Source organism: Lissotriton vulgaris, chromosome 6, assembly GCF_964263255.1.
Source record: "Lissotriton vulgaris chromosome 6, aLisVul1.2, whole genome shotgun sequence".
Classification (NCBI taxonomy): domain Eukaryota; kingdom Metazoa; phylum Chordata; class Amphibia; order Caudata; family Salamandridae; genus Lissotriton; species Lissotriton vulgaris.
The window spans coordinates 96005623-96030221 of record NC_141694.1 but is presented as its reverse complement, the minus strand read 5'-3'; the positions used below and the strand labels follow the sequence as shown (position 1 = coordinate 96030221).

Sequence of the window (24599 nt, the reverse complement as noted above, 5' to 3'; positions counted from 1 at the left end):
CTCTCTTAAACAATCACTTATAGAAACACATACTTATTTAAACAGGAACTTTTACAATCTTTCACTCTCACATAGACTCACTTATATACATCAATACTCACATATACTAGATTAAAACATATGTAGTTACTGATAAAGACACTAGTGAGACAGTCATTCACTCACTAACACACACATATACACACTCATCCACCCATACAGTCCTGCACATATGCTGTCTTCAAAACACATACAAACAGTGAGTCAATCATTGATGCATCTATGTGCTTAGTAATACCCCCACCAAACCATACAGACATTCATACTGATACTGAAAAAAAATCTAATAACCCATATACACACACATGTAGCTACTCACCAACCCATGCAGCCACTTATACACAAAGTGAAACACTGATACATATATTTAAATATTTAAACATTACTCGCTAATATATGTATTCACTAAGATACACTTAATAAGCCAGTTAACCAATCAATTTTTTTTTTAAAAAAACATCCATTTAGACACTTATTTAAAAATGTATTTTTCCATCGACCTTTACAAATATATATATATAAAACATATTTATTTTTCAGAAAGACACACATTCACTGGATGGTGTCATCAGTGATGTCATGAGTGATGTCACTGACCATGTCATGAGTGATGTAATATGTGACGTCATCAGCAGTGCATTGCAAGCGCGCAAGTTATAGTGAGTCCAACTAACTATAACATGGGAATTTCAATGGTTTTATGTCAGTAAAATTTCCAGCTAACTATAACTGGTGTCAAAGCTATGGTTTGTTCAGTGACTATATATATATATATATATATATATATATATATATATATATATATATATATATATGTATATATATAGTTGTAAATGCAAGCTAATGCAATGTATTTTCCGTTGATTACGTATTTTACTTTGTTCCTTACATTCCAAAGGATTCTAACCTGCATGTATAATGAGCCTTTATTTGCACCGGACTCAGCCTGTAAACATACCGGTAGTCTGTTTTTCATGTGTATGAATTCAATACCATGTGACTGTATATATTCAACACTTCCTGTTTGGTTTCGGTCTCGTGAAAAAGCAGAACTGACTGCGAAACGCGTCGAGAAAGCCATTGAATAAATCACGCTTTGCACTTCCAAGTGGCCCGGATCTCTTTTCTTTACTGGAGAAAGTTTTGGTTGGATTTATTGGGACTCGCTATCCCATCCGAGGCCCGCCTTTGAAAAGCGGCAGGGGTCTACAGCGAACTGTTGGTTGGATGTTTTGATAAAGAACCCCGCCCGCCCCTCTGACCTGGATACAACAACCTTGTACCAACGCTGGTTACAAACAACGGACATTCTTTCGAAAAGATATCTTCAAGTCAACAACGGAGGACAACTTTAGTACGAACAGAAACGCCTATCCAGTCTTCGCCAGCAGTATTGGTGAGTGCCTGTGCAGTCTGTCGTATTCCGTTACTGAAGTGAATTTGTTTGTTTATGATCGCTGATCACGAGCCACAACATCCCAGCGTTTCAGAGAGGCTTAAGGCTTGACACACTTTCCGTATACCGTTACGCAAGTGTGTCACGAATGCAAAGCAGGCGGAAGCTCATATTTCCCGCAGACATTTAAGACAATCACTATAATGGCTTCTAGTAGGAACCAACGGCGGAACGAGGCAGCAAGCCGTATGTTTACCGATGCCGACTCACCTACCACCAGCAATACCTCTGAGAATGTGAATCAGAGGAACATTGGCCCCAACAAACAGAATCTTTGGAATGCCCTGTGGAAGTTGCTGATAACTGAGCAAAGTAAATGGTGGGAAGCCACTACACTTCAGAAATATATTGAAGTAGACAGAGTGCCAAGGGGGTTGCGGATTTACACCACGCCGACCCTCGCAGACCCGGACCCAGATATGGTGGAAGAATGGGCGGGGAACAGTCACGAATGTTCCATAAGAATGCTCAAAATTCTTGTGAAATACGCAAATAAACACTGTGAAAAACTGGCTTCAGAAATAGAGGCCATTACAAACCAGTTAAAAAGCCTTTACGAAGATGAAAAAGACTTTGACAACGAAATGGCAAAGTATGATATCAAGCTCGAGAAACTGGAGAAAGAAATACGTGACAAGAAAGAAAGCAAATTCATACGTGACCGCAATGACTATGAACGCGTCCAAGTGCTGACTTTTGCCAAGAGATACGACCATTTACGTTCAGTTACCATACAGGGGTCCAATCTGTCTCCTGTTTCAAATGGAACAAATGCCACAAACACTATAGATCAGGCTGTCTCAAGGGAACAAACAGTAACCCCAGCTGGTCCAAGCACTACAACAGCACAAAATCCGGAGCTTATGAGCCCAAAAGAAAAGATTTTAATGGAGTTTGCCATGGTAGCCCAGGGAAGACTGACTGGGCAAAACAAACCATCCGGCGGAGGAAAAGGACGAGGTCAAGGCGCGAAAGGCGCCGGAAAAAGCAATGTGACCATGAACACAAACAGCATTTCGAGCCCAGTGGGATCCAGGACAAGGGGCCAAAGGAGAGGAAAATAATGGAGTCCAACACCATCATCAACTTGTCTTCCAGGGAGCTGAACAAGGCTGAGAAAGAGGTACTTTCCTTAGGATTATCCTTTTGCCCCACCTCCTCTTTTGACTATACACAAAGTCGTATTGATCTCTGTTACTTTACTCGAAAGTTGCGCCTAAAGAAGTGGCATGCCACAAAACTCTCCACTGAGACCCGCGAGTCTGCACAAGTGCCCACCAGTATCACGGGTGAAGATGTGGAAACGCTGCATCTACTCCATGAACTGGAAGGAGACTTGGACACGCTCGAGAATCCTTTGCTTAATGTGATACCTGATGATGTAGATATTGGTTTGAATTTCAAAAGCGGTTTTAGACCGAAATCTGTGTTTTTACCGCAAATCGTTAATGAATCAATCGATATCTTTGAAAAAGCTATGATTAAAGAATTTGAAAGACTATCTAATCCAACAACCAGGTGAAACACAATCTTACGAAAGCTCAATTTGAGGCCATAAAAACCCTGTGCGATGACAAACAGATTATTATCAAAAAATCTGACAAAGGGGGAAATATGGTGGTGTTACCACGTGACATGTACATCAATGAAGGCCTATCCCAGTTGAGTGATGACACTAAGTATGAAAGGAGTAACAAAGCAATTTACCTTGCCTGTGTCTCAAAATACACGGAACAACTCAATGGGTGGAGGGAAAGGAAGCTCATTAGTAAAGAGGAATTTAATTTTATCCTCAACAAACACCCCAAAATGCCAGCACTCTACCTTCTACCCAAAGTTCACAAAAATGCAAGTAATCCCCCAGGTCGACCGATTGTGTCATCACGGGGCAGTTGTTGGGAAAACACCTCGAGATATGTGGACTTTTTTCTACAACCTTTGGTTATGAATCTACCTTCATATCTCAGAGACTCTGGCCATTTCCTACAGAAAATTAATAACATGCCCTGGGACCCCAAGTATCTCTTCATGACCCTAGATGTAAATAGCCTTTACACATGTATTCCCCACCAGCAAGGCATTGAGGCATGTAGACATTTCCTCAAAACACGGTCTATCTCCTACCTTCTCCATACTGAGATGATTCTGGAGATGGCACACATATGCCTTACCAAGAATTTTTTCCTATTTAATGAAACTGTCTACCATCAGCTACTGGGCACCGCGATGGGGACTTGTTTTGCGCCCAGTTTTGCTTGTCTTTACCTGGGACAGTGGGAAGAGAAGGTGGTTTATCAGTCCCCTGCGTTTTCGACCAAGGTGTCTTGTTGGCTACGCTACATAGACGATATTTTTATTGTCTGGAGTGGAAGCCAGCAGGAAGCATTGGAATTCGTGAATGAACTGAACTCCAATGAGTTCAATCTCAGCTTCACCTGTCACATTGACCCCACAACCATTGAATTCTTAGATGTCAGGGTGGAAAATAGGAACAACACTCTTACCACGACCCTATTCCGTAAAAGCACAGCCGGGAACAGCTTATTGCATGCCTCGAGCTGCCACCCCACCAACCTGATTAATTCTATTCCTATGGGGGAATTCCTTAGAGCTAAACGCAATTGCTCTAATGAATCAGACTTCAATACAGAAGCTGCCCTCATGAGCACAAGGTTTAAAGAACGAGGGTATGGTCGAAAATGCATAGCCAGTGCCCTAGCCAAGGTGAAAGAAAAAGACAGAACAAGCCTCCTCAACCCCAGTCCACCTTCGAGTCAGTCTAATGAAGGGGTGATCAGCAGATTCATTACTGATTACAACTGTGACTCAAGGGGGGTAAGGAATGCCCTAAGCAAATACTGGAACATTCTAAAACTAGACAAGGACCTTTCCCCAGCAATTTCCGAGCATCCCCAACTCACGTTCAGAAGACCCAAATCCCTGAAAGATCTTCTCTGTTCGACTCTTTTACCTAAAGTACTCAAACAGAGAAATCCAATACAAGGTTTTTACACTTGTGGCAGGTGCAAAGCCTGTCGCAACAGCAAAAACACTAAGGAAGTACAGCTGTCTAAAGAAACCAACAAATTCAAAATGACCAAGCATGTGACATGCCTTACCGATCATGTCGTATATGCATTAAAATGCCCCTGTCAGCTGTACTACATCGGCAGCTCCATACACCAAGCCAAGAAAAGGGTGCTCGAACACATGCGAGCCATAACTAATGGAGATAAGCAATACCCTATTGCCAGGCACTTCGCTTTGCACCACAAAAGCAATGCGAATTTGCTGTCATTTTGTGTATTGGAGACAGTCCCAGTCAGGGAAAGAGGGGGAGACCGTATCAAGGAGATGAGGAGACTGGAATCCAGACTCATCATCAAATACAAGACGACCCAACCTAATGGCCACAACCTGCATGAGGAATTGAGTGTGCATTTGGGTCAACTGGTCGGTTTGTCTGCGTGTAATTCTGCCGTTTTTTAACCATTACTGTTTTATTATTGTCACTTATATTTCGGTCACTGACTGCATTTTTCTCACTTTTGGTTTACAGAGTTACCGGATGAATTTTGGGAGTCTGTCCGATTGTATGAATGGACCACATTGAATCAATGAAATTTTGGAACATTTTGCTTTTGCCCACTTGTGCGTAATCACAGTAACTTAAAGGGCTTTGCATGTGAAAAATTCAACAGTATGAATGACCCAATTCATTGCTGTCCCGACTGGGCGCGATCCAATGACGATCATACTGCCTTCCACGGCATGTTGAATGGGAACACCTTGTTTGTGAAACCATGGCCCACTGGGGCGCAATAGTTGTAAATGCAAGCTAATGCAATGTATTTTCCGTTGATTACGTATTTTACTTTGTTCCTTACATTCCAAATGATTCTAACCTGCATGTATAATGAGCCTTCATTTGCACCGGACTCAGCCTGTAAACATACCGGTAGTCTGTTTTTCATGTGTATGAATTCAATACCATGTGACTGTATATATTCAACACTTCCTGTTTGGTTTCGGTCTCGTGAAAAAGCAGAACTGACTGCGAAACGCGTCGAGAAAGCCATTGAATAAATCACGCTTTGCACTTCCAAGTGGCCCGGATCTCTTTTCTTTACTGGAGAAAGTTTTGGTTGGATTTATTGGGACTCGCTATCCCATCCGAGGCCCGCCTTTGAAAAGCGGCAGGGGTCTACAGCGAACTGTTGGTTGGATATATATATATATATATATATATATATATATATATATATATATATATATATATATATATTGTTATAAGCTCCGGGGTCCCGCACATGGGCGGGGATAATTCACTGCTTATGACTATTGAGGAGTATCCCCTGGAAGAGAAGTTGTCAGTTTCTTAATCTTCAGTGCTGTCTTCGCTAGAAGGCTGGAGAATGAAGAATACGCTAGTTATCGTTGGTTAAATTTTTCTGATGGACATATAACTGCGCAAATATTTTTTCATAATAAACCTTTACAAAGCTTTAGGCTTGATCTGGAAGATTTTCAGAAACTGGTCATTCCTGGAGATAGGTAGCACTGTAGTGGTGCTAGATACAGATTCACATGACATCGCTGGAAGTGACTAAGCAAACCCATCAAGGCATCAACAATCAGCGGTAATGTCAGTTCTGCCTTACCTTCAGTATGTAAAACAACACCTGCAGAGAAGAAAGCAAACAAGAAACTGCAAAGAATTGACACCCCTCAGCAAGTGGTGAGGTTGGATGGCTATGTGGAATCTATGAGACTGTGAGAAAGTAAAAAAATTAATGTGACCTTGCGTAATGATATTGATGCACATGTAAAGCACTCCAATACCTTTGCTTGGGTTTGTGCTAAATAAAACTGCTAAAATAAATGTGCAGGAAGTTACTTATCTATTAGAATAGCATCCAAAGTAACTTATCTGTCTAACAGACACTCTTTCAAGTAGACTCATTACCAACTGCTTTCAAAGTAGCTGGGCTGCTACCACTGATGTGTCCATAAAGTCATAAAACATGCTGTACCTGCATGTTGATCAGAGTTTCTACTTTGGCTCAGGCAGGTATATCTTCAGATACAAATAGAGAAAACATACAAATAAAATGGTGTCACACGTTGCTAAATGCCATGAGAAGATGGAGTGTGCTCTGAATCCAGGCATCCATGGTGAGAAGTAAAAACAGATCGATACAGTGGGTGTAGGGAAGCATCTTCAGGGTGCAGATAAGCCACATTCATTACACTTTAAGCAAACTCGGGATGCAGAGCTGGGCTGGCACCAGCTCGCCCTTACTAGCAGAGCGAATGTTTTCCAGATCCAGTTTGACACTGCGAAGTATTTCAAAAATTGACATCTGTGTGTTAAGTAATCCTTGAAATTTAGCTATAGATTCAATTCTTTCTGGAAAGCTTAAAAGAAAGCACTATAAAGGCAATTAAGTGTGACAAGGTGAAGTAGGTGGATGAGCTGACCCTATTTCTAACACATCACATATTCATGTTAGAACTCATTTTTATAGCAATGGTGCCTGCCGCTCCTCTTCATCCCCCTCACACTGCGATGAAGGGAACAGCAGATATTACAACGAGATATTGTGAAAAGATCCAACCTTTGCTAGTGTTTTTAAACTGGAATATACGAACAAGAGGTAATTGCTAACGAAAGTCGTAGGAAAGTTAGATGGAAATTGTTTGGAATAACTAATGCAGCAGTAGTTACTGGTAGGTTCATAAATACAAGAAGTGCAAGGGGCGCTTGATTTAATTAAGGTGACGAAACAAGCACAATTCTGGCCTCCAATGCCTGCAGCATTACACAAAAAACAATCTGAAGTTACTTCTGTTTTTTCTTCTCCCTCACTTGCAACTTTATTGTGGTCAAGAGAAATGAGGCTGTTGCCGTTTTGTGGCAAAGCATACCACAAATTGTACTATTTAATGCCACCCATTGTGCAGTGTATCCCCTGGAAAGATGACAGTGTAGAGTAGCCCCCAGCTTAACTACTTGTGTTGAAAAATGTTGATGGCAAACTTACCAAAGACAGGTACATCTGGAAGGCCAGTCGCTCAAGAGCACTGGCGCTTAATTTATCGTAGCTCATCTGCTGCAGCACTTTCAGTACCGTGGAAAAATAAAACGTCACAGATTCCACAGGTAGAGCCTCGAAGATTACCTGAAACAAGAGAAAGCGCAATGAGTGGTCAACTGTTGAATCGCCGAGCCTTTCCTCTTGGCCATCACAGACCATGGGCCAAGTCTATCGGTCTAATCACCCTTAAATGAGCACTCCAAAGTGTGAAGTTGCCCAGAGCCTCCCTGTGAGGTCACCTGTCCCTGCAACACAGGCTGGAAGTGGTGGGCGGCTCCTTTTCTCTCTCAAGGATAAAGGGCCTGAGTCACAAAAGTAATCTGAGACAAAATCCTAACTTTACGACTTTCAGCATTCAGAAAAGGCATTTAGGAGTAGTAAACTTCGGAATCCTAACTTAACTACTCCTAAATGCCTTTTGTGAATGCTGAAAGTCGTAAAGTTAGGATTTTGTCTCAGATTAGGAGGAGTACAGTTAGGACTCCTAACTTTACTTCTCCTAAATGCCTTTTGTGAATAACGAAAGTCATAAAGTTAGGATTTTGTCTCAGATTACTTTTGTAAATTGGGCCCAAACATCAGTAGGTTTTAGTCTGTGGGAGCTCTGAATTCCTATGGTAGAAATTGTATTTCAGGTTTTGTTTTTCAGAATAGGAAAATTAAATACATTTTCTGCGCTGGGTATTTTTTTAAAAAGATGTAAATAAAATAATGTTAATAAATAGCCAAGGTTTTTGTATCTGATTTTTTTTTCTCTCAGTTTGAAAATTGGTTTAAGGAGGCATGGAGATTCAATGCTATGAATAGGAATGAACATCCAACGGCAGATAAGGTTAAAGGGACGTTCCAGATGACTCCATTACTCTGTGTCTGTAGTCTCTCTCCCTCGGACAACCCATTATCAACACCCTTAAGCCACCGGAGTGCATGGAGCCCCACTCACCTCAAACCTCAATCATACATTTATTTTAAAGCCTAATATTCAGAGAACCTGGGGTTTAGTGGTGGCACCCAGTTGACTTCATGGAGGTGCAGAAAGGTGACTGCCTGAGAACAACATGTGGGGTTAGAAAGATATTCAAGGAACTGACCCTCCACAGTCCATATTCATTTAATCTAAAAACAAAATATGTACCTCGTGTCAGGGAGAGCCACCCCACACCCTCCCTTAGAAGCTCAGGACGTGTGTCCTTCCAAGAAGGGCTGAAAAGTGATGCTTGAAATGGCTTTGGAGAGGCAGGACAAGTGTGCACCTCCTTTCTGGCCACTCTTCTCTTGGGTTGCGTAAACTCATAAGGGCATGTGATGTCTGTAAAATCCAATGAAAAAGCATCTAGCTGTTATTCAGTGTCACACCAATCATTCTCTTGTATTGACCATTTTCTCCTTCTGACCTCTAACCTGTCCTGGGTGACTGGATCCTGCATTCTCCCTTGGGAAATATCTGGCCCCTCCCCACTGGAGCAGCCCATTAGACACTCACAAGAAAGTGCTTGCGGAATATGCCATCTAACAGGGCACAAGTCCTAAAAAGAGGAGTGGGGGGGGAACTAACCAAGTTAGGCAGTGTGCAAATGACATCTCAGCGCGTGACTTGGCATCACAGAAAGCAACATTACAACCCAAGCTCATTACAAGATTTAACAAATTAAATTACATTTTGCGTCTGGGTTGCGTAAGAAAAGGTTTTGCAACCCCAATGTAAAATCTGGACCTCAAACTATTCATTTATTTTTTAAACTCTAGCACAAAGAAGTTGTCAACACAGAGAAAAGTGTAGAGTAAATGTATTCTTCTCAATTTGTCGCAAAGTCTGCATTGTAAAATATCTTATGGATTTAAGGCACCTGCTGTAGGGATCTCCCTGAAAGCAAAGATAGTTGTTGTCTCTAGAGATAAGTTGGGTAATTTGCATTTTTATTTAATCATTAATGATATGGTGGAATGGGTAAGTACTCTCCTCCTGAAGCCAGATGCACATTCACAACACTAAACTACTACAAATGGAGCACTAGTAGATTTTTCCTAGGATGACTAGCTTTAAGAGGGCCTCAATGAAAGTCAGCAACAGCTCAGAAGATTGCGCCGCTGGCTGCAACACCTTAGTCATGAGGTTGGAGTTGGTCTCCACCACTGAAAACGGCAATTCAAGGACCTCTGCTGCCTTGCGGATAACCGAACGAAAAGAGGTCACATCAGGAGGAAGATGTACCAGCAGGGAACTCCATCACAGACTCTGGCGATGGATTGAGACTCCTTGCACTCCTGAGAGCAAGGTAATCAGCTGTTTTTAAGGGCAGTGGAGGTAACAAGTGTACCACCTCCCTGCTATGTCATGGGGAACAAGATCATGCATGCTCCAGGGGATCTGAATCACATCTGAAGAGGTCATGCATAGTATTCCACCATCTCTTACGAGCCCCCTTTGTCTGTTCCTTACGCAGTTGCCGCTACTTCATTAAACATTGGGCTGTCCACCTGGAGTTGTAGATGACTTCCTTCGATTTCCAAGGTTGTTGATTCCTTAATGAACCCAAAGGTACTGGAAACAAATTGGAGACAACGGTCTTGGGGTAGCGGTCGTTGCAGCACAGTACATGACTTTACTGGTGAAAAACGGGTGTCGGCATTGCCTCAGAGAAGGTAAGGGGGCAAACGGCACCTGGGCAGGGTCCATTGGCATTAACACAAAAGGCATCTCAAAGTGCTCCATGGGACCCAAAAGCACTCCTGATGGGACTGTCTCCCATTTAAACGTTTCAAGCATAGCACTGCGAAACACTGTTGGATGTTCTCCAAGAGTTGAAAACTCAAAAGTAGTCTGAGGACGCACGTTGACTTGCAGTGGAACCGACGGAGGCATAGGAAGAACCAGTTCAAAAGAAGGCTATGAGACCAGAGCCATTGTCAGTGGCGCCGCTAGAGCCATTTCCCCAAGTGGAATTATGACAAACTCCGCTTCCAAAGAGGGGAGTCTTGTGGCGACTTACGTCTGGGAGAAAATCAACATTCCCTCTTCCTCTTTTTGTGGTTGTAACACTTCTTTACTGGAAGGCTTGGAAGATAGAGAGGAGGTGTATCTGGATCTTGGGTGAGATCTGCGCTGAGCCGACTGTCATCCCGGAGTCTGGGCCATGAACAGCTTGACTTCCTGTTCTTTTATTGCCTTGGGATGCATGTTGAGGCAGGAGTCACATGACCTTGTGTCAGGTTTCAACCCCAGATACCACAAGCAAATATCAAGCAAGCCTGCAGTGGATCTCTGTCTATCAAACTCCCCCAAGGGTTTAAACCCTGAACGTTTAGGTGGAGACATCGCAATGCACTGCACTTTATTCACAAAAGCTCAGAGAAGACAGAGTTCTTAATCAGTTTTGGGAACCACTAAAAAATTTTTTTTTTAAAAAAAGGGGGGACCAACACAGGACGCTGGGTTGTAAGCTTTATGGCTCCACTGATATTACAGTAGCATTGTTTCCAGTGTCAACAACCAGTGCTGGTGTGGTATTGCTATTGACAGTTTCTGGATCCAGTCTGGCACCTGGTGTATTCAAAAAGTGAGGACTTTGCAAATATAAAATGTTTTCAACTGCCACTGCCTTCACTAGGATTTCTTTGCACTGTATAGGGTGTCCAAATGACCAAACTATATATGGCCGTAGCCAGGCTCTGACGTTTGAGGATTTTAAATTGTGATGTAGAACCTAGCTCATTTGCTTCAACAAAACAGTTGGATAGATCTTAAGGGTATTCGATGGGCAGCAAGAGAATGTGAATAGATTGGTTAACCTATACTGCTTCCACCATGCTTATACAGGGTACATAGTCCCTTCTTGCCTTTGTGGATGATGATAAAGGGCAGGAAAAATGAGGAAAAGCTCAAGAAAATAACCTGGTTACTAGTGACTGCTGGAGAAGAGGTCTAGTTGGCAATGCCTCCAGCACTTGAGGATCATATGAAGCTGATTTGAAAGTAGCTTTGAGTTGTTGCAGTCAGACCAAAAAACGCCTAAAGGCTTTTGCCCATTCATCATGAGTCATGATAGGTTCTCTGATAGGAGCCACATGTTGTTGCTGACCGTTCTTGTATTTCCCCTGAAAGGATGTGAGATCTTGTACTTGACTATATGATAATATAATACAGCGGTTCCGAGCATTTTAATTTTTTTTTTTACATTTCTTTTTATTGAAACAAACATCAGCAAAGGAATATATTACAGAGGGTCAATTACGGTAGCTGAGCACACATCATGGGGTGACAGGATAACAAAATTCAAAAGAAATTTCGGAACTTCACGGAGAGGGGTAATCATCAGGTGCAGCATCAAAGGGCGGTGTGCAAATTTCTCCTCTGTAACTATTCCAAGGCCCCCAAATCAGTGACCATTTCCGAGGGCGTCCTCTAGGCAGATACGTAGTCTTCTCCCTGATCATACACCAATCTAAGTTGTTTTCCCACCCTTCCAGTGAGGGGGCCTGCTCCGCTCCCCATAACAGTGCAATATTACGTTTGGCGAGCATATAACCCAGAGAAACCCATTGCGTCTGCAAATTATTTAAGCCAGTAGGTTCCCATATGTTAAGTAAGCATCTCCTCGCCTCCGGGAAAGGGAAACTCCGTGCACAGAATAGTGTTATTTATACTGCGCCAGTATGTGGTGACATATTCACACTACCAAATGATATGCATAAATGTACCAACTAGACCACAGTTCCTTTTACAAAGCCCAGAGTCAGAAAGTCCCATACTTACCAATCTAAGGCCCGTGTAAAATTTTGAGTTGAGCCAGTCGGAGGCGAGCGGGAAGCATCCTTTACAACGCAACTTTTACCACGCAGTGCTTTTACATCGCAACTTTTACAACGCAAACCATTACAACGCATTGCGCTGGGGTGCGCTCTAGGATAGGGAATACATTTAATTTACTATCCAACACCTTCCCTACTATCCACGGGGACTGGAGTTGGAATAGTAAATTAAACTATTCACTATCCAGCACCCCTCAACACTATGCGTTGTAAAGGCATGCGTTGTAAAAGTTGCGATGTAAAAGCATGCGTGGTAAAAGCATGCGTTGGGATATCATACATCCGAGGCGAGCTGGGATTGCAACCTCTTTAGGGGAGGACACAGCTGACTGCCAGTCTTCCTCATCTAGTTCAATTCCATCTTGTGACCACTTGTCTCTAAGCACCTCAAGAGAGTCAGTTCTGTGGTTAATCAGCTTTTTGTATATTAGAGAGATCGTTTTGTCAGGCAGATGGCCATCTAGTATTCTATCTTCCAAAGGGGAAGCCTGAGGGTTCAGCCCTACGGGCAATAATGACAGGAGAGAATGCCGGGCCTGTCCATACCGAAAGTATTCAGAGTGTGCAAGTTTATATTCCTTCTGCATTTCTTCAAATGATTTAATCTCCTCCTTCCCCCAGACATCTTTAACCGTGGAGATCCCTATGAGTTCCCACTTATCAAAGCCTTTCGTCTTCCACAGCTTGCCAAGCCGCTCGGAGTCCCAAAGCGGGGTAGCCATTGTCAACTTGTTTTTCCAACCCAATGAGTCTGTGGCCCCATGCCAGACGTGAACAGAATGCTTAGTAGGACCTTTTAATGTCACCCTGTTAGGTTGAGAGTATAGGGCTCTGTTATAGTTGTTACCGGGAAGTAGCCATTTGTCCATGGCGTAGCCAGGGTCATTGACCCAGCCATACGTACAATTATTAATTGCCGCTAAGTGGGCCGCCCAATAGCACCTTTTGATATCAGGGAGGGCAATGCCTCCATCGTACCAAGAAAGAATCAACTTATGCAATGCAATGCAAGGCCTCCCCTCCAACAACAAACTACGCTGTACAGTCTCAATTTCACTGTAATAACTTGAGGGCACCACATCCGAGGAATTTGCAAAGAGTAAATAAAGCATGGGAGGGCCATCATTTTAAATAGTGCCGCTCTGCCCAATAATGAGAGAGGGAGCTTCTTCCAATTGGATATATTACTCCTAAGTCGATGAAGAGGGGGAAGAAGATTACGAGAAAACCTAAGTGACGAATCTAGCGACACAAAAATCCCCAAATATTTAAACCCTTCTACACTAAACTGTATAGGACAGTTTCTAGGAGGTACAGGAGGATCACCCTTTAAAACAAATAAAACAGATTTGGTCCAATTGATGGAAAGGCCAGAGTTTCTCCCGAAGGAGGCAAGGACATCAAAAATCACAATGAGAGATTTACGGGGGAGGCCAAATAAAGCAAAATATTGTCCGCATATAACGATATGCGGTCCTCCCAGTCAGGGGACCACCGCAGACCAAGGATCGAAGGCTCCCAGTGTATCCAAGCGGCCAGAGGCTCTATCAACAGTGCAAAAAGAAGGGGGGACAGCGGGCAACCCTGTCGGGTACCTCGTCCCAATAAGAAGGAGGCCAAGACTTTGTTATTTACTGCTACTTGTGCAAGTGGCTCCGAATACAGCAGGCGTACCCAGCCAATAAATCCAGGGCCAAACCCAAACTTAGTCAATACTGCCCATAGATATGGCCATTCAATCGCATCAAATGCCATTGTTGCGTCTAATGACGCAATTATAGCCGGTTCTTGCAGTGTCTGAGCCCTGGCTAAGACTCCGTGCAATCTACGCAAATTCAAAGCCGTATTTCTGTGGGGCATAAAGCCCGATTGGTCGGGGTGAACCAGATCTGTTTTAACCTTGATCAGTCTGTTTGCCAATAATTTGGCCAAAATCTTGGGCTCGGCATTGAGCAGAGAAACAGCTGGTTTTGACCTTTCCCTCCTTGTGTATCACTACTATTAATGCGACCCTCTGGTCCCTCGGGAGGGTTCCTCTTTCTCTGGACTCCAAAAACATATCTTTCAGGTAGGGCGCAAGGCGATCCGGTCTAAGCTTATACAGTTCTATAGGGAGACCATTAGGGCCCTATGCTTTACCTGAAGCCAAAGCAATCTCATCTGCAGTGAGTTCACTATCCATAACATTTTTATCTTCCATGGAGAGATATGGAAGTTGTATGTCTCGGAGTAAAAGATGGGAGTCAGCCTCCGGGCAAGACGAGACCGAAGAATAAACAGTATGGATGTGTTTGGCAAATTCATCTACTATACGCTGTGGGTCTGTGAGTCTTTCACCTTCCTCCGTCATAAGTTCAGGGACCAGTTGGCTGGCCCAGTCCTTCTTATCCAACCATGCAATGAGTTTTCCTGCCTTGTCTCCCAAATCATAAAGCCTACCCTGTTGCTCCCTGACAAGAGCTTTTGCCCTGTCCGTGACTAGCGCTTTGTAGTCGTATTGTTTGAGGCTTAGCTGATGAAGCCTACACTGCTTCACCTCTAGTTCCAAATCCCTTTCCAACCCCTCAATTGCAGTCTCCAACTCCACCACCTCCCTCTGCTTCTCCCTCTTAGCGCCCGCCATCACCGACAAAGCCTACCCCCTAACAACAGTTTTAAAAGCCTCCCATAAGGAAACCGAAGAGGAGACAGACCCCACATTAGTGACAAAATATTCTTCTAAATTAGCAAGAAGGTCTTTCCGAATTTTGGGATTACGTAAATACCATGGGTTTAAGGGGGCCACTCGCCCTGCTGGGCAGTGGTGTACGACAACATGGACCCATAGTGGAGAATGGTCCGAAATCCCTCTGGCCAAGTTACTGACCTTCGTTACATATGAAGCTTATGCAGCCGGGACCAGACAGTAGTCCAATCGCGAAAGACTATTGTGCACCCCAGAATGGAAAGTATATTGCTTCAGATCAGGGTGCAGCAATCTCCAGCAGTCAACCAAACTCATTGCCTCCATAAAGTCAGGTAGCCATCGCATCGCCTGCCCCATTTCTCAAGGGGGATGCCTGTCCATCAATCCTGAGACAACCGCATTAAAGTCGCCTCCCAAAATTAAAAAACCCTCCGGGAGCAACAGGAGGACCGACCCCAAATCTGCTAATGTCGTACCATGAAACCCTGGGGGGACATAAATGGAAAGAAACGTTATGTGGACCCCTCCCACATGCCCGTGACTCCGACATACCTACCCCTCCCATCCTCCCAAGTGGAGGTAACCGACAGTGGAAATGCCGTGCGGATCAATACTCCTACCCCTCTAGAACCAGATGTGAACCCCGAATGTGCAATCAATTTATATCGCATTCTGTGTAGTGCGTTACATCAGTTACCAACTAAGTGAGTTTCCTGAAGCAGATCCACATCCGGCGCCTGCCTCTTGAGAAATTGAAGAACAACACTCTGTTTAATTTTGTCCCCCAGCCCGTTAACGTTCCAACTCAGTACTTTTATTTCACTACCCCCCATCGTCTACCCAGCACCGCCCGCATCCCTCCACATGCTGCCTATTAGACCAATATAAAATGCTGATGAAACCTACAAATCTAAGAACACTAACAATTAACATTTCCCCCCAAATCCCCCCAACCCTGTTGCCCTGCCCATTGGGCTCGAAACTGCCCGCTGAAAACTGCAGAGTGCCTGTCGCCCCTAACACTTAAAAGAAAGAAAAACTGGAAGAGGATCCCGCTGCACCACCCCCGCCCGAACCCCCAAATGCAACAAATTTCCCCCCCGAGCCCATTCTCATGTCAACACTCAAAGTTCCAGAAGGCCACGCTGCAGTCCGATCTCACTCACTCCCGATCACATTGTAAAGTTAAAGTTACGCTAGAGGGGTTAGAGGCGTCTCATTCCTGTTCCAACACCACCTTCTCCTCTGATCGGCCCGGTGATTCCGCTTCATCCCGAGGGAGAGTGTCCAGCCAATCAGATACAACATCCGGATTGTCAAAGAACCAAACCTTCCCGCACACCTCCACTCTCAAACGTGCGGGAAACATCATAGCATATTTCAATCCTCTTGTCTCTTAGTTTCTTTTTGACTGCCAGAAAATTTGCGCTGTTTTTGTACTGCCTGCGTGAAATCCGGGAAAAAGGAGAGGGTGGCGTTCTCAAACTGGACGGGGCCTCCAACCCTTGCTGTCTGCAGGATGAGATCTCTGTCCCGAAAGTTTAATATTCTGTCGATCAAAGGGGTCCCCCGGGCCCTCTATGTGCACGTTCAACTGTAAAATAATTACTGAGACCTTTAGGCTGGAGATGTTTGAGGATGAGATCCTCCACAAATAGGTCGGGCAGGCCCCTCTGACCTCTCAGGGAGCCACAGAATGTGAATGTTGTTTCGCCGGGCCCTACTTTCATACTCATCCAGCTTGCATTCCGCTTGTTCATGATAGGATTTGAGCACCCGCACATCCTGCTGGAGCTGGACAACATCATCAACCAGACTGTAAGTCTTAATGTCTGATGATTTGACCTTCTTGTTTACTTTAGTGAGGTCCGCTCGTATGAGGTTTACTTCAATAGATACCGTGTCCAATTTGGCATCCAGCGTCACCATTTGCTGCTTCAGGGAGGATTTAACACCGTCTATAGCTCCCATGATGTCCTGTAGGGTGACTTTCCCTCCCCGGTCTGGGGGCACCCCCGAAACGACAACTGGAGACCCCGATCCGGATGGCGAGCCTTTAGGCAGAGAATAACAGTCTAATTTGTTAGTCTGCACTGGCTTCTGGGCTCTCCGTCTCCTGGAAAAGTGCTTCTCTCCATCCAGCTTGGACGTCATTTTGTGTGGAGTTTAATGCCCAGTCCAGTCAACAATATGATTGCGCCACTCCCGGTATTCCTGCACTCCAGGGTCAAAGTATAGTTGCTTCCCCAGCAAAGTCTCAGAGCAGGCCACCCGCCAAGTGGAAGGCTGCCACTCTGGCAACCGATCAAAATAAGACGGCGGCCACTTGCCTCAAGGCACCCCTGCACCTCCAGCTCTCCCTTTCAGGGCCACCTTACATTCCGGCTCCAAGAGAACCACTGCTCCGTTTGCCTCACTCCAGGCTGGCAGCGTTGGCACTGGGTCCCCAACAAGCGAAGAGTGTGTCCCCCCCAACGGGCACAGGGGGCTGTAGCACGGCAGTCACCGGAGCGATCCCTTAATTATGCCAGGGTTACTCCTGGTAATGGCACCGAAGCACTAGAGGGTTAGTCGGGGAGGAGGGCCCCAACAGCACCTCGACCCACTCCCATCCTCCGCCAAGATAAGGATGTATTACACTGGCCCCCGCCGTCCTCAATAATCAGGCCGATTTCAAAGCCCTCCGGCACCCGAGTTACTCCGCAGAGGAGGGGGGTGTCTCACTGTCTCACCAGTGCCACGCGCTGCCATCACCGCCTTTAGAGCTGCTCCTCTGAAGGACCTGACCGGCAACCTCCGGTTTCGGGTCCTCAATGTTGTTGAACACGGGAGCGGCTGGCGCGCTCACTCCAGATCCCGGCTTCCACTCTCAGTAGGCCCAGATTTGGAACGGGCACAACTTCGGTCCACGATATCCCCGGACTCCTGGACTAAACGACCTCCGGTGTCGTTTTCTGGGCTCAGGGGGCAGGATGGACCTCAGGATGTTGGGGCCGGTGGCCGGACTCCTCCCCCGAGCGTTTTAATTTTTGAAAATGAAACAGTAATTTTAAAGGGAATGTTAGAAATTTTCAAAATGTGGTTTTATTTCTAAAAGACTAAGCAATGTGCTAGATGAACAAGCTACACTCTTTCTGGGGATACTCTATCTAACCTCAGATTCCTCTTCTTTAGAATGTAGGTAGATTGGATCTGGAAGATTAAAACAGCATTGTTCACAAGTGCCGGTAGGTAGTCGCATGTGGCTCCGCGATGGCTTCGTTCCAACCCAGAGGTGACAATGGAGCAGCATATTAGTCACCCCTGTGCGTTGATGGCAGTTTCTTTCTTGAAATCAGAACTGGGTTTGATTGCACACAAGCTCCTGTAAATGAGTTTGAAGATTTGTTGCGTGCCACAGAGGTTTCACTTTCTTGACCTTAAAGTGTTGCTCATAAAACGATAAATGCGTCCTCTAATCTTAGAGTACGACCCTCTGGGCCCTGCTTCAAAGTTTCGCGTCTGCGATTAGTATTGTCCCCGAAGGTCTTTTGAATATGATAATCCGCCTCCACAGCACTAACTTTGCCCAGGTTAGATGTGGCAGGATGGGTGCATTGTCCGAGAGGTTCCCCGTTGGCAGGGCAGGGGGGTAAGGCAGGGTTGTGTGCTTGCACCAACCCTGTTCTGCCTCTATGTCAACGGGGTAATCACCCACTTAGCGGGTGTACCTAACTCTGACGCCCCAAAACTGGCCGCTGAGAGGGTGCCAGCCATCATGTTTGCCGACGACACACTGCTATTATCAAAGTCGGCAAAAGGCATTCAGCGCATCCTCGACGGCTTTGTCGACTTCTGTGAGGCCCATGGATTAGAAATCAACGCCATCAAAACGAAATTCATGGTCCTCAACCCCCCACAGAAATTCCACTTTAGTCCAAGTATTGCACACATCAGGCTTGAAAGAGTAAAAACCTTCGAATACTTGGGAATTGTGCTAAATGACAAATTTACCTGGAGCTCACACCTGGAGAAGGCTGCACTTAAATTGACCCAGCATTCGGGAGGCATAATGAAACTCCTGGCAAGCAATAAATCCTCAATCAGGCCCATTGGCCCTCCATTACAGATATACAAATCTCAGGCTAAGGGGGCGGTCATCTATGGGTCTGAACTCTGGGGCCATGAAAAAACATCAATGCTGCTGAAGGTGGAAAATAAATTCATTCGCAACCTTGTTGAGTTACCACTGAGCACTCCCCTTGTCCCCCTCAGGATGGACTTAGGCCTATGCCCGCTTGATGAGGATCTGGCTTTACGCCCACTGGCCTTCTGGCGTAGACTATGGACAACTCCAGAATTGGCCAGCTACAGGGAAGGACTCTGGGAGGTTCTTGCTATCCCAGGTGCTGGAAAAATTAAATGGCTCAATTCCATCAAACTAGAATTGGAGGCCCTGGGTCTCTCAACAATGTGGTCTGACCCTCTGAACACGTGCCATATCCTTTCTAAAAGGGAACTAGCCAAGTCATACCGTGAAAGCAAACTTTTCTTGCTACTTAATCATCAACATCTCGGGACTCTGACAGCTTCCTTTTTGTCCCACAAGGTTAACTACAACATGGAACAAACTCTGGATAAAATGTATCCCTCGGAACTGAGAGAATTATACCTTCAGTGGAGGCATGGGTCTCTCCCCATTAGAACTCTCACATCTAAATGGAGTGATGATCCAAGCAGCACCTGTCCAGCGTGCAGAATTTTGGATGAAAGTGAGCTCCACATCCTTTTTTTCTGTCCAGCTTATCGAGAGATCCGAAGGTACTGGATTGTTCCCCTATGTAGGAATCTGGGATTCGAGAGGTGTCTGGCCGCCTTTAGAGTCTTAAAAACTGATCTGTCGGACCATATTGTGTTTGCTATGGCCAAGTACTTGGGCGCTCTCTGGTCTATCAGAAGGAAATGTCTTAAAATACAGACTTGAGTGCATACTTGTTTTTAGCATACAAGGATTTTTTTCTAGTGATGTTTTTATGAATTTTATAACTTGCTGTATAAATCATTTAAATGAAATGTTTTTTACAAACGTCTTTTATGGTAAAATTTTACCGAAATAAAGATATTTTGAATTTTGAAGTATTCTTTCATCAATGTACCCAAAAAGAAGTTTCCAAGGCGATTCTTCTTCAAAAATGATCATATTTATTCCATGCATAAATATGTTCTTTTGTATATGTTGTAACTCACATATTTCTATTATTTTCTCAATTCATTAGGTGGTGTTTCCAATGCATTTTGTGCCACCCTGGGCACTTTGTCAGGGAAATCTGAATAGAAACAAGGTTTGCTGTATGAGGACCCACACATTCTAAATTAATATTCACAGTTATCTTCATCAAAAGATTAAATTACTAAACACTGCATGCGGTTTGGTTGTGGATAAATCAAAGGGGTAGATCTTGGTGATGTCACGCTGTAAACAAATTGTGCTTGTCTAGTCAGATAAATGAACATGCAAAACAAATCAAATAGTGTCAGATAGGTATTTATGAGGCATGATAGAAGTGAACGCCATTAATAAGTCTTCGCGTTCTGCTAAACAGAATGCGCATAACAATGAAAAGGTGAACACCTGGTGTATCGAAATACACCTACTCTGAGGGTTACTAGTTATAGCGGTCTGACATACATTTTATCGTAAACGAGCAGTGTGAGGTGCTCAATTTAAAAGAACGTGAACATACAAGACCAGTGCTCTGAAGTAGTCGGCGTGCGGTGTGACGGACGGTATGGACGCAGACGTTTAATCATAGCAACAGAAACGTGCTGCTCGTTCTTAACAGCGAAAAGGCACGGGCTTACCTCCCGTGTAGATTACACCCGCTTCGGCAGAGTGTTGAAAGGTTCGTGAATGGCGCCATTAACATTCTGGCATCTTAAACAGGAAACAGACGATTGATTTCTTCCTTGACTCTGCTTGAAAGCAGAGCCCAACAACAATCAGAGGTACCAGTGTGAAGCTCTCTAGTTTGGGACCTTTTAGATGGAAAAAGCGACCATTTCACAGAATGGGTAGGAGGGAAGGCTGTGAGGAATCGGCAGCTAGATAGATTATTCACCAGAAATAGCGTTACAGAAAGTAAGTTCTGATGGATACTTCTACTAGTACCCCAAGCCGGTGGGACTGTAGAATGGATTAGATCAAAGTACTGCAGGATAGAATGGCTAAAATGTCCTTCCGGTCTGAGTGGCTGCAAGGTAGAAGTGCTTTGTAAACGTGCGCATTGATGTCCATGTTGCAGATTGACAAACGCCAAGAACAAGCACTCTGAGGTCCACAGCTTTGTTAGAGCATTGGCTCTTGTTAATTGTCCCTCAATCCTTCTAGGGCTACTTCTTGGCCAGTGTGTGGCAGATTTTAATCTAGAGGACTGTCCTTCTTGACAAAGTCCTTTTCTGCAAGTCATTACCATTCTTTGTCCACCAAAAAGCTGATTGTCCGTCCAATGGTCTTTGATGCAATCGATGTAAAAGCTCAAAGCTCTTCCGGATCCAGTAAATGGAGTCCCTCCTCCTCTTTTGAGGGTTGAGACAGAGAAAAGAACATTAGGGGACTGATGGATTCCCAGGAAGAAAAAGTAGCCACAACCTTTTAGGCAAAAAGGCCGCCCTGGTTTCATTGCCACTAGATCTGGAACAATGTGGTGGAAGGCACTTGCACCTAGGGAGTTTGGAGTTCCCCAACATGATGAGCTGTCGGTATCACAACAAGGAACACAGCCTTCAGAGTCAGTAGAAGTAGTGGACAGCTGAGCACATGAAGAAAAAGAGGTCCAAATTAAGATTCCACTGTGACATCACAAAGAGTATTGTGGGGAAACATATGTGCCAAATCTTTATGAAACCTCATCACAACAGGTCATTTGAACAAGGAAAGCTGGTCTGGTAAACGTATAAAGGCTGACAAATAAACATTAACAGTGCCCACTGCCAGTCCTTACTGGGCCAGAGATCATAAACAAGTCAGTTTTACCAGTGCCACATCAGACTACAATTTGTCCCAAAAAGCAACATGCAAATCTTTTGACACTATTTATTGGCGGTGGCAAACAGATCTAGACAGAATTCTGCCAATTGCTGGAAGAAGGCCCTGGGGCTGAAGCTGCATTCATAATTCGCCAGGCTGACTTCGTCCCCCCTGCCAGATTAAAGCACTGACACTCCAGCCAGCTGCAGATTCGAAGTACCTCTTGGCACAAGACCCCCTTCCCTGTCCTACTTATTGCAGTACCACATGGTGATGGGGTAGTGCGTCAGAACCTGAACTAGCCTTCCTTTTATGGATGGTAGAAAGGCTTTCAGCTAGGCGATTGGCCTGCAACTCCAACAGATTGATGTGGGGACAGATCTCTGACAGAGACAACAGTCGGCTGATCTCCACCTGTCCAAGGAGTTCTCATCATCCCAGCAATTACGCATTTATCACCACTGTAAGAGTTGGGTGGGACTGGGAGAAGGGTGTTCTGGCGGTCCATTTCTAGGTGAGCCACCAGTGCCGGTCTTATGCAGTCCCGACCAAAACCTGAATGGGCTCCGCCAGGTCCCATGGAGGTGGGCCCACAGAGACTTCAGGTTCCACTGCAGAGCCTGCATATGCTACTTTACAGCAAAAGACAGGGGAACCCTAGTTACAATGGAACCAGGGTACTAGTTATATATGAGAAAACAGAGGTTCCTGTGGATAATAGGAAAATGATTTAAGCAATGAGTGCGCACAATAGCAATAAACATACAAAGGACTTGGTAATGTCAGAAGGCAAAAATTACTTTCTACACAGTTTGCTCTGTATAGTTTTTATAAAAAAGCACAGAGAATAGTATAAACACTTTTTTAAATTCAAAAAGTGCAACATTTTATGCATAGGGTCCCTAAGTGAAAATTGGAACCAAAAAGTGACTGTACACAGTGAACCATTTTGGAAAGGGTTTCCATAAATTGTAAGAAGCGACCATTCAAATACACTTTTTCAACAGCCTAGATATACAGTGATACTAGCTTGGTAATGTGTGCTTGTCGACGGAGTTTCGACCCTTCTGTGAATGGTGGGTCTCCTCAGGACTAATGAAGTATGGACATCTGGATTATTAAAAGGGTGCAGCCTATGTGAGCGTGAATTGCTTCAGTGGAAAGTGAGAAGAAAGGAACTCACTTGAGGACCCAGCCAGGTTCTCACAGTGAGGAAGGCTTGCTCTTAAGAATGGAGGTCAAGGGGCTCTTCCAATGCCTTGCTACAGCCGTACCCACCATTCACAGAAGGGTCAAAACACCGTCGACAAGCACACAGAACGGACCATTACAATCCTTAGGGGTTCATTCATGACGTTTTTATGCCCGACTTTTACGTCAATACTGGCATTCCTAAACACCTTCAAGGTATAAATATACCTTCACTTGCTATGGCAAGGCACAGTTCGGTGCGGTTCGGCTACCTACTTGCACGATGAGGCTCGCCACAGCAAGTCCCGAAGGAAGTCAACTCCCCAACTGACGCACTGACCAGATGCTGTCATCCTCCCCGCTGAAAATTCAGCTCCAGTGTTTCTGACTCACCTTGCGGGGTGTTAGAGATCGAGTCCGGGTAAAGAGATGCCAACCTTTCTCAGTCTAAGTTATGGAGCTGATTAGAACCTAGAGAACCTTTGGCAATTCGTGGCTCAACTAAACTAAACTATAACTAAAACAGCACCTACTCCTTCCCTCCTACTAGACTTAGGTTAGGTACACTGGGGTAGGCTTATTTTAGAAGCACCAGTTGAGTATTTTAGTCTGTGTTATTTATGTATGTATTTTTATATATGTCATAGCTACAGACCATGCTATTACAGTATTATTTTATATTACTGTTAACGCTGTACGCATTATACTTCGCATTCTATCTTACGATTGTAACTGTTCATATCTCTTGCATGAGAAATAAGACTGTTCATTAAACCCTTTTTATTGAAACGCCCCGTCTATCTATTTCTATGCAACTCTGAAGAAACAAAGCATGCACGATTGACTGGGGTGAAATGGTTATCTATTGTTTCCACAACTCTGAAGATATTGTTCCGACTCTAAAGGAAACAAGTTGTCATGTTTATGCGGTTGTCAGAAACTAATCCCTTCTTGTTCATTCGAGAAAGTTTCAAGTGACCTCTGAGTTAGCTGGCACACACAAGTAATTAAGTTTAATGTACTTGTTAGAGACATACTGTCCTCAGTCCGATGTCACAACTATAGTGTATATTATTCCAATGCTCAGAGCCCATTAGGGATATAGGAACTACACTACAGCATGTGAATCTATGAAAGCTCCAATACTGGAGTAAGTAACAGAGGTCAGAGCTGCCAATAATGGCCAGAATTATATTATCCAAAATAGAAATGCTGATGAGATTACTTTATTTCTTTATTATCTTCCGATCAAGGTCCAGGTTCCTTGGTTTCAACGATTGAACACCCTCCTGTGAGACCTTATATGGGGTTTCT

The 24599-nt window shown here is 44.4% G+C and overlaps 2 protein-coding genes across 3 annotated transcripts in view; one reads left to right on the top strand and one right to left on the bottom strand.

Annotated features, from left to right (window-relative positions):
- LOC147706850 (exportin-5-like) overlaps window positions 1-24599 on the bottom strand; it is a 2308032-nt gene that overhangs the window by 157242 nt on the left and 2126191 nt on the right. For both annotated transcript variants that reach the window (XM_086926017.1, XM_086926018.1), the window contains exon 37: window positions 7540-7677. In XM_086926017.1, the coding sequence (XP_086782143.1) occupies window positions 7540-7677 (138 nt within the window). The remainder of the gene's footprint in view (window positions 1-7539; window positions 7678-24599) is intronic.
- Window positions 1639-2559, top strand: LOC147706851 (uncharacterized). Its single transcript, XM_086925133.1, has one exon. The coding sequence runs from the start codon at window positions 1639-1641 to the stop codon at window positions 2557-2559; it is 921 nt and encodes a 306-aa protein (XP_086781259.1).